The 10,037-nt window shown below is 47.5% G+C and overlaps 1 protein-coding gene across 3 annotated transcripts; it reads left to right on the top strand.

Moving 5' to 3' along the window:
* Positions 1-858: 858 nt before the first annotated feature.
* Positions 859-9,710, top strand: ZBTB18 (zinc finger and BTB domain containing 18). Of its 3 annotated transcripts, none has more exons than XM_026455118.2 (2): positions 859-1,221; positions 6,019-9,710. In XM_026455118.2, the coding sequence occupies exon 2, from the start codon at positions 6,033-6,035 to the stop codon at positions 7,599-7,601; it is 1,569 nt and encodes a 522-aa protein (XP_026310903.1). In that variant the 5' UTR covers positions 859-1,221; positions 6,019-6,032; the 3' UTR covers positions 7,602-9,710. The 3 variants fall into 3 exon arrangements, with proteins under 3 accessions (XP_026310903.1, XP_023071924.1, XP_023071925.1); XM_023216156.3 differs by lacking the exon at positions 859-1,221 and adding an exon at positions 1,588-3,672; XM_023216157.3 differs by lacking the exon at positions 859-1,221 and adding an exon at positions 3,706-5,432.
* Positions 9,711-10,037: the final 327 nt, after the last annotated feature.

Genomic DNA, 10,037 nt, shown 5'->3' with positions numbered 1-10,037 from the left:
ATGACGTAAGAACGGCTCCCAGAAACTGCCTGAGTTGCTCACGTCCCCAGCTCCCCGATGTGCACCTGGGCGCGGGACGCCGCAGGACGGAGGGAGAGCGCTCCTCGGTCCCGCTCCCCTGCGCACGGGCAGGCGAGGGACCCGGGCGTCGTCACCCCCACGGGAGGGAGCAGAGAGAGACACCCGAAGCGGGCCTCGAGTCATCCGTGTCCCCGGGTGCCCTGCCTCTCCAGGATACCTGCGTAACTCGCAGCAGCCAAGCCCCACTACGTTTAAAAGTGTATTTGTGGTTGTCACGGTGCACACCGAAAAGCTCGCTCCGCACCCCCAGAGTGCGCGGAGCCTCTGAGCCTGGAAACAAGCCCCTCCCAGCGCAGCTGTCGCCGCCGCCTGCGGGCTCCTTTCACTTTCTCACGGCCAAGTCACCCAGAGGGGCGCCGCTGCTGCCACCGCCGCTGCGCCCCAGGACTCCGCCCCGCGCCTCTTCGCTCCGGGGCCCCGCCCGCCCTAGCCCCGCCCACCCCAAGAGTTGCTGCCTGCGATTGGCACGCGCGGAAGGGCAGCTCCGGCTCGCCATCCCCATTGGCTGGGCCCCCTTGTCAGTCCGACGACTGCCCGCCACCCCCTCCGCCTTCCCGAAGAGCCGCCCTCCCATTGGAGGAGTCTGAGGGCTGGGGGCGGGCGGGGAGCGCCGGTCCAGCCGCTTTCGGTCAATCGCAGAAGCCCAACGCCCGGAGGGAGGGAGGCAGGGGAAGGAGAGGGGCGGACTGAGGGTGGGGGGAACATCTGGCCGGCGCCGCCGCGTGCGTGCGTGGTGCGTCCTCCCGCCCCCTCCCTTCCCCTCCCCCGCGCCCGCCCCCCCGCGCCCGCCCCCCCACCCTGCCCGGCGGCTCCGCGCTCGCTCCCTCGCTCGCTCCCTCGCTGTGTCTGGCAGGCTGCGGCCGCCGCTGGGCTGCTGCCATGGGGAGCCGTTGAGAGTGGGGCCCTCTTCGCTCCGCCGCGCTCCTCCGGCTGCCAGCGGGGGTGGGCGGGAGGGAGGGGCGGGGGGGGAGCGGGCGACGGAGCCGGGATTGGGGGGCGGGGGGGCCGGGAGGGAGGGGGGCAAGAGCCGGAGGAAGCCCACCAAGTCCGGCGGCGGCGGCGGCGGCGGCCGGGAGGAGGAGGAGGAGGAGGCGGAGGACGCGGCGGCGGCGGGGACGCGGTGACTTAGGGCCGCTCCGTGTGAGTCCCGGCGCCGGCCCCTGGCCCCTGACCCGGCGCCCCCTCCGCGCCCCGGCACCCCGGCGGGCGGGGGGCGCCAGCTGTGCGGCCCCGGCCGGCTGAGCGGCGCGGGCGGAGGGCGGGCCGGGCCGGGCCGGGGGCGCCCCCGCGAGTGGAGTTAGTTTGTGTGGTTGGAGCTGTTGGGGCGGCGGGGGGCGGCGCAGCTGCGGGAGGCCCGGCCGCGGGGACGGGCCGCTGCAGCTGCGGGGTCGGGCGGGGTGCGGGCTCCCGGCTCCGCGCCGCGCCCCCGCGGGCCGGTGCAGCTGCGGCGCGGGGCGGGCTCCCGGCCGGTGCAGCTGCGGTGGCGCCTCTCGGGTGCGGAGGGCGGCGGGCTGGGGGAGGGGGCTTGGGATCCGCCGCAGCTGCAGTGGCGCCCGGGACGGCCGCGGCTCCGGGGACCGGTGCAGCTGCAGTGGCGCCCGGGGGAGGGGGCCGGCAGGGGAGGGGGCCCTCCCGGGCTGGTGCAGTTGCCCGGAGGCCCCGGGGGCTCGCGCGTCGCGGCGTCGGGGAAGCGGTAGCAACCACCCTCCTCCCGCTGGCTGCTTCTTACGACTTTTCTTTTGTTGTTGCCGTGACCCGGGTCTGTTTTCTCCTCTGTTATTGAAGGTGTTTTCCTGCTGCACCGGCTCTACGCCCTCCACCTCCTTCCCTGTGGTTTTAACCTTCCTCTTTCCCCGTGTGTTGTATGCACTGCGAACTACGTAAAGATTTGCATTGCTTCCCCACTCGGCATCCCCGCCCCCACCTCTCTGAAAAACAAAACCCTAACCTCACAAAATCTCTGGATCCGCGGTAGCGAGACGTGAAGGGGTTGATTTGTGGAGTGGGAGTCGCTGGCCCATTGCGGTGCTTGGGACTCATTAAACTGTCACTCACCCCCTACCCCACTGGGTAAATGGGGTGATTAATGTCTGATATATTGGAATGGGGCGAGGGCATTTGTGGAGAGTAGGTGGTGTGGCTGGGAAGAAACTGATCGCCCAAGGATGTCTCCTGGACTAAGCGTTCATAATTATGTCACTCACCGCGAAGTTGGAGAAAGTTAGGTTTGTGACTTTGGGAAAGCGAGGAGGACAGGACAGAGTCGTCGGGTTTTTTACTAGTTAACTCTCCGCCACGGCTTTCTAATGGGAACGAAGTGGTTATCACCAGGGCTGGGACGCTGACGCCTCAGGCCCCAGTTCCTTTTCTACCCCTCGCCCTCCCAAGAGTCTGAGGAGATGTATTTGACATTCAGAGATGTCGCAGCACCCTGCCCAGCACCGGTCAGCCCAGCCCGGGTCGCGTTACAGTTTCATCAGCTTTTAGAAAAGACCCACAAACTCTGGCTGAAAAGTTCTCAAACTAACTAGACCTGGCTTCCCCCCACGCAAAGATTTTCTTGTGATCATTAAACATTACAGAGTGACCCCCCCACCACAAAAAAAAAGATTGTTAAGGGACACAGATCAAGGGGAAGGCAAGGTTCTGCTTTTTCTGAGCAGAAAGATCAGATATGCAGGTGCAGCATTCATTTTAAGTGACTGTAGCAGGTTGTATCAATTTATTAATTGGTCTCGTTGAACTGAAGTACTTTCCAGGATTTCAGAAAGTGCAGTTTCAGTTTGTTGGTACTGAGAATTGAAATTTGCATTGACTGTGGCAGTGTAAGAAATTTTTCTGAGAAGGTAGTTGTAGATAAGTAATTAAATAAGAGTGAAATAATAAAGTGAACCAGTCCAAAGTAATGGTTCTGAAGAAGTCTGCCAACATTTGAGACATATATACCATTATCTCAGCAGAAAAAAAAGTGCGGTAATAATGTTGAAATGGGACTGGAGATGTCAAATGGGTTGGTTTAAAAATATCCCTAAACTGCCTTAGAAGCTAAACGTTGGAGTTAAATAAAAGTGTATCTGGATTTCCTGAATAGCACCGTGGCTTGAGTGTGCTGTCAGTATGTAAGCCAGTCCACCAACTTAAGACAGAAGTGTTGCTATTCCATAAATACAGTAGAACTCCATATGCTGAGTTTTTCAATTTCTTCTGTTAGAAAGTTTGGAAAAAAAGGAAGACTTTGAAGTATTTTGTTTATACTAACAGAAGAGAAAAGTTCTCCTAAGAAAAAGCTGGTGGCAGGAGTGTAGAGGAGTAGCATATGGCATTAAAAGGAGCACAGCTGGAGGTAGCATTTCCATCTGAACATGATGTCAGAGCAGCTGACAGCCTGCCATCCCTCAGCCTTTTATTCTAACACACAGACAGGGAGTTAGTGTGTGCGGATCTGTGGTGGAGAAGGTATCTCATTCCTCTCTAACATCATCTCCACTTTGCATCTGTCTCTCTTAGTCTGCTTTTTTTCCACCGATGTAACAGACCTGGAGCCAGCAGGACTCAGAGGAAAGGACTTAATCAGGTTTATGTGTCCTAAAGGTAGGAGTAGCAAGAGATTAGATTGAGCATATTTCTGTTTTGGTGTTTTGTTTATTTAATTTTAAAAATCACATTACTTTTCTAACCCAGTTTAGGAATAATATATGAAATTGAGTATTAAATGAACATCTTATTGGAGTTGAAAGTCTTGAGCTTGTTTAGTTTTAATTTTTTATCCCTTTTACTTGAGCGAGTAAATAACTTTAATACACAGAAATATGTCAAGTTTTGAAATGTTAAGAAAGGCTTTAAAATACTGCTTTTGGAAATCACGTTGGATTAAAATGCTTTTTTGTTGTTCATTGCTATTTAGATTTGACTGGGATGGTGGTGGTGGGGAAATACTAAACTGTCTGGAATCCAGCATTCAAACTTATATGAGAAGATTATTCTAGTTAAGAAGCTAGATTGTTGTGTAATTAATTCCACTGTGAAACTTTATTCTTCAAAACATTGAGCAGCACTGCTGAAACATACAGCTGTAGTGCTTTTGAAACTGAAGGTTTTTAAGAAGAAGAAGAAAAAAAAAACTTTTGTCCCCAGGAGAATAGTTTGACTGGTTTCCTCACTTCTCTTTCAAATATATATTTAAGAGATCTTTTATTTCAGCATAACAATAATTATTTGCAGGAGTTTTTGTGTTAGCGACTAATTTAGAACTTGTAGATTTGAGCTGCCTGAATTGGCCAGACAGCTGTAATCGCACTCCTCTATTCTTAATCTCTTTATCTGGGCAGCAGCTGCCATATGGCCACAGTCAGCTGGATCAGATGTTTATAAGCTTCCTTCTTCGTCCCTCTCTGTCCTCTCAGCCTCCTAATTTGATCACGGCTACCTTGTGAGCTGCCCTCCAATCTTTATTTTTAGCCTTCTCAAGGATTAGGATTGATGTTAGCTGTGGGGCACTTAAAGTGATTGTATTGTAAATCTTCGTTTATTCTAGCAGTGGCATCTTGCAGAATGTATTTGGGGTTAGGATAAAGTTTTAGTCTGTCTTGGGCAAAGTGTAGAAGAAGAATAAGAAGGGAAGTAATTTCTGAATATTAAATTAAGTGTATCTATTCCCAAAATGCACTTGCTGAGATGGGTGGTGTGGAGCCTTGCTTCTGGTCACAGGAAAGGGGAAGTCGGGTCTTTCTTTTTCAGGAGTTTACCCACTGCAGTTGAATTCTGACCCTTTGTACATCTTTGCCTCTCCCCTCCGTCCATTTCACTCTCCCTCATCAGAAAACCAGGGCAATGATGAATATTTGCAAGAATGGAAGCTAGTGGGAAAACAAAAATATATCAAATTATATTGAAACAAAGTATTTTCTGTTGGCTGAGGTAAGGCAGAACCAGGGGGAGGAAAAAAAGTTTCTTTTTTTCTAAAAAGGCTTTAAAAAAAAAAAAGTTGAACCTGTAAAGCTTTTGAGTTTTATTTAAGCATTATATGCCTTTATTTTTAAAAGTTAGAATTAATTTTAAAAGGAAACTCATTTTGCCTTGCAACGGATCAAAGTTTAGATGAGAATTTTCAGAGTTAAATAAAGCCCCTCTGGTTCCTAATATTCTAAAAGTACAGTTTCTATGAAGAAATATAACAATTTTTTTCTCAGTTCATTTTGAAAAATCTTTGGATTTGTTCATAGTAAAGATGATCTTTTCCATCTGCTGGTGCAGCTCCTGATCTCGCACATGTGTGCTGTACCTGCAAATCTGAAGGCATTAACATCTGTTTTTATACACAGGGCTTTTGTTGTACCACTCTGACTTTAAAAGTAAGTTGTTTGCTAATTTCTGGACTAATTATGCAATTTCATTTTTTTTCTTGCATCAGCCAAATGTGTGTGTGTGTTTAAACTGTGCTTTCTAAGTACAGTCAAGTAGCAAAAGTAATAAAAGGAAAAGGATGGCTGAACAAGTTTTCTTGTATGTTCCAGGATATGTTTGGGACTTTCTTTGTTTATTATATGAGTTGTTTCCTTTGAAATTAAAGCTATTTTGTAGGTTTTGTAGGACATAATTTGATAAGTAGAGTTAGTTAAATTTCTTCTGAAAGAGATGTAAATTCTTCTTCTTAGTGAGAGACTGTGGTTAAAGGAAGGCTTTGAAAGCTCGGGTTCAGGGAAGATGGAGATGCGTCGGAGGCTGTCCGGCGGGAGGAAGGAGTTGAGAAAGTGCACGTTTTCCTTCTCACGTTTAGGTCTCGTCCGTGTGATTTGGTGGTGCTGGGTCATAAGCCTGATTGAAATTCAGGGAGATGTGCCACGGCGGCCAAAGCGGAATTAATTTTTTTATATGGAGACTAGAGCACTGAAAAGTTGTTCCTGAGCAGGCTCTAATGAGAAATTCCTCTCTCCCCAGGTTATGAAGACAGTATGGAGTTTCCAGACCATAGTAGACATTTGCTGCAGTGTCTGAGCGAGCAGAGACACCAGGGTTTTCTTTGTGACTGCACCGTTCTGGTGGGAGATGCCCAGTTCCGAGCGCACCGAGCTGTACTGGCTTCATGCAGCATGTATTTCCACCTCTTTTACAAGGACCAGCTGGACAAAAGAGACATTGTTCATCTGAACAGCGACATTGTTACAGCCCCCGCTTTCGCTCTCCTGCTTGAATTCATGTATGAAGGGAAACTCCAGTTCAAAGACTTGCCCATTGAAGACGTGCTAGCAGCTGCCAGTTATCTCCACATGTATGACATTGTCAAAGTCTGCAAAAAGAAGCTGAAAGAGAAAGCTACCACGGAGGCCGACAGCACCAAAAAGGAAGAAGATGCTTCAAGTTGTTCGGACAAAGTCGAGAGTCTCTCCGATGGCAGCAGCCACATGGCAGGCGATTTGCCCAGTGATGAAGATGAAGGAGAAGATGAAAAATTGAACATCCTGCCCAGCAAAAGGGACTTGGCGGCTGAGCCTGGGAACATGTGGATGCGATTGCCCTCAGACGCAGCAGGCATCCCCCAGGCTGGCGGAGAGGCAGAGCCACACGCCACAGCAGCTGGAAAAACAGTAGCCAGCCCCTGCAGCTCAACAGAGTCTTTGTCCCAGAGGTCTGTCACCTCCGTGAGGGATTCGGCAGATGTTGACTGTGTGCTGGACCTGTCTGTCAAGTCCAGCCTTTCAGGAGTTGAAAATCTGAACAGCTCTTATTTCTCTTCACAGGACGTGCTGAGAAGCAACCTGGTGCAGGTGAAGGTGGAGAAAGAGGCTTCCTGTGATGAGAGTGATGTTGGCACTAATGACTATGACATGGAACATAGCACTGTGAAAGAAAGTGTGAGCACTAATAACAGGGTACAGTATGAGCCGGCCCATCTGGCTCCTCTGAGGGAGGACTCGGTCTTGAGGGAGCTGGACCGGGAGGACAAAGCCAGCGATGATGAGATGATGACCCCCGAGAGCGAGCGCGTCCAGGTGGAGGGGGGCATGGAGAGCAGTCTGCTTCCCTACGTCTCCAATATCCTGAGCCCCGCGGGCCAGATCTTCATGTGCCCCCTGTGCAACAAGGTCTTCCCCAGCCCCCACATCCTGCAGATCCACCTGAGCACACACTTCCGCGAGCAGGACGGCATCCGCAGCAAGCCCGCCGCCGATGTCAACGTGCCCACGTGCTCGCTGTGTGGGAAGACTTTCTCTTGCATGTACACCCTCAAGCGCCACGAGAGGACTCACTCGGGGGAGAAGCCCTACACATGCACCCAGTGCGGCAAGAGCTTCCAGTACTCGCACAACCTGAGCCGCCACGCCGTGGTGCACACCCGCGAGAAGCCGCATGCCTGCAAGTGGTGCGAGCGCAGGTTCACGCAGTCCGGGGACCTGTACAGACACATTCGCAAGTTCCACTGTGAGTTGGTGAACTCCTTGTCGGTCAAAAGCGAAGCACTGAGCTTGCCTACTGTCAGAGACTGGACCTTAGAAGATAGCTCTCAAGAACTTTGGAAATAATTTTATATATATATAAATAATATATATATATATATACATATATATAAATAGATCTCTATATAGTTGTGGTACGGTCTAAAAGCAGTCTTGTTTCCTGGAAATAAAAAGTTGGGATATTAACTTGTTTTTGCACTTTAGAATAGCATGAGAATCTCACTAATTTAGCATTCTGATAAAAGAAACTTTAGAGCAAGTCAGAATAGAGAGGTGTTTTTCCTTTGAGGGGGTAGGGGAAGTAAGCCAATAAGAACCTTTTAAACGAATCGTCCTATCACAAAATGCTTTCATATGGCTTCATTTTGTCAACACTGCATTGTCTTTTGAGCTCTTTTTTTCCCCCCCAACAATTTTTTTTTTTTTTCAGTAGAAATTCCCTCCAGTTTTATTAGCCTCTTTATATGTCTCAAATTGCATGAATTTTTTCTGGCTGTTGGAAACCTGAATGCTTTTAGACCCAAATGGAAAATTTCTGAAATGCTGGATTATCTATTTTTAAACAAGCAGTTGACTTAAAACTTTCTGTGGCAACTTCTGGTTTTCTGACGGTTCCCAGTGAGAGAAATGCTGAAAGTACACTGGGATCACTGGGACACTGTCTTGTGAAGGTTTGCTTGGGATGAAAAAGGATATTGCAGCTTCAGCAGTGTTGAACTGTGTGTTTAAAAATGTGAATTACTGTTATTGTATACTGTAATTGATTACATGGGCTGGGGGGGGTGTCAAAGAACTTGACAGGTTGTGTTGATGCTCTTAGTTGAGTCTTGAAAAGTAAATATTAACGCTACAGAAATGCATGAGTTTCAATATATTTTTTGTCTTTGTTTGCATTGTATAACTTTAACGAGTGAGTTTAAAATTATTTAATTTCCTTAGAAAAATAGCACCATTTGGAAAAAAAACTGGTGTTATGAAGAACGTAAATGCACTGTTTTTATTTTTATTTTATATAATTTAAATTGACTTTCCCACTGTCTTTAAGTTGAAACTGTTAAGCTGAATAAAAACTTAAGCTGCAAATTGATAACTTCGCTACATAACAAGGAAAATATAAATGTTTACAAACGGCTTAAAGATTTGCATGTGCAGTGTGCATTTATAACAAACTTCTAATTGCACAAAACCCATGCCAGCTCAGAGTTTAGGTGTACACATTTACCCAGTTGAGCATTTTTAGAATAACTACTGCACAAGTTGACAATAGGTCATTCTCTCTCTTTTTTTTTTTTGTTTGCTCCCTTTTTCTTTTTCTCCCCTTCTTCCTTACCCTCCCTCCCTTACTCTCCCCCCCCCCCCCCCCACCCTCCACCCCCAACTCATGAAAAGATTCCATGGACTGAAAAAGCCCCAGGCTGAAAGGACTGGACTGCCTTGATTGACATGGGGAAGGGGGTTAGTAGACTATGTGGATTGCGGCAGCAGAGGCTGCAGCCTAACGTGTGGTTTTAATGACCAGCACGCAAGGCAAAAGCATTTTGCACAGTGTTTGTTTTCCTGTCTTGCACTTACAAATAAGGTCTATGGGAGTAGCATGGAAAACGTTTGCTGTTTTTCCCTTTTTTTTTTTTTTAATTGCTTTTGTTTAAAATTTGATCGCCTTAACTACTGTAAACATAGCCTATTTTTGTGCTTAAGATACTGAATGGAAAACTCCATTGTGTGTTGCTGGACTGTTTTGGAAATATTTGGTTAAATGTGTGTTAATTTGGCTGTAATGGCATTTAAAGCAAACAAACAAACAAAAAAAAAGCTGTGAAAATGGCCTTGGAGCATTATCTTTAGTTACTTGAAGAGTTTCTAGTTTTTTTAAAATACAGTTTATGTTAAAATAATTTTTATTAATTTAGAGAAGACAATCAATGTCTGTGAGAAAACGGACTTTCTTTTGGATTTTCTTTTTGTGGTCATTGTGAGTGATTGCTTTTTTCTTTTCTTAGTTTCACATTCTTCCTTTGTTCTAAAACTTAGACTGACATCTAGCTTTGACAATCATAGTATGTTTTATTTTCCTGAGGGGGGAATAACTTATAATGCTGTTTAGTTTTGTACTATTGGTGTGTTGGTGAATTTTTAAACTGTGTGCTAACTGCAATAAATTATATGAACTGAGAATTTCTTGTGTGTATTTTTTATTGTGATTATGTAGTGTGTAGACTCTAAATATGTATCATAGCTGGCATCTTTAATGTCAATTGTGATCGGAGTTCATGAAATTATTAGAATGCCTTAAATCACTCGAATGGAAAAGGTGCAAACATTCTAGTCACTTAAGAAGATACTAAATGCACGTTTAAAAAATGTGACCCATTTTCACAATCTAGATCAAGAATGTTGAGGTAATTCCCTAGAAACTCATGAATCATGAAACTACGTGGCAGCATAGATTTTTAAAAATACACCGTACAACTACTCATCCATATATACCAGAAGTCACTTTTC

Source organism: Piliocolobus tephrosceles, chromosome 1 (assembly GCF_002776525.5).
Source record: "Piliocolobus tephrosceles isolate RC106 chromosome 1, ASM277652v3, whole genome shotgun sequence".
Taxonomy (NCBI): domain Eukaryota; kingdom Metazoa; phylum Chordata; class Mammalia; order Primates; family Cercopithecidae; genus Piliocolobus; species Piliocolobus tephrosceles.
Note: the sequence above shows the minus strand (reverse complement) of the source record. Positions and strands in the feature narration are given on the sequence as shown.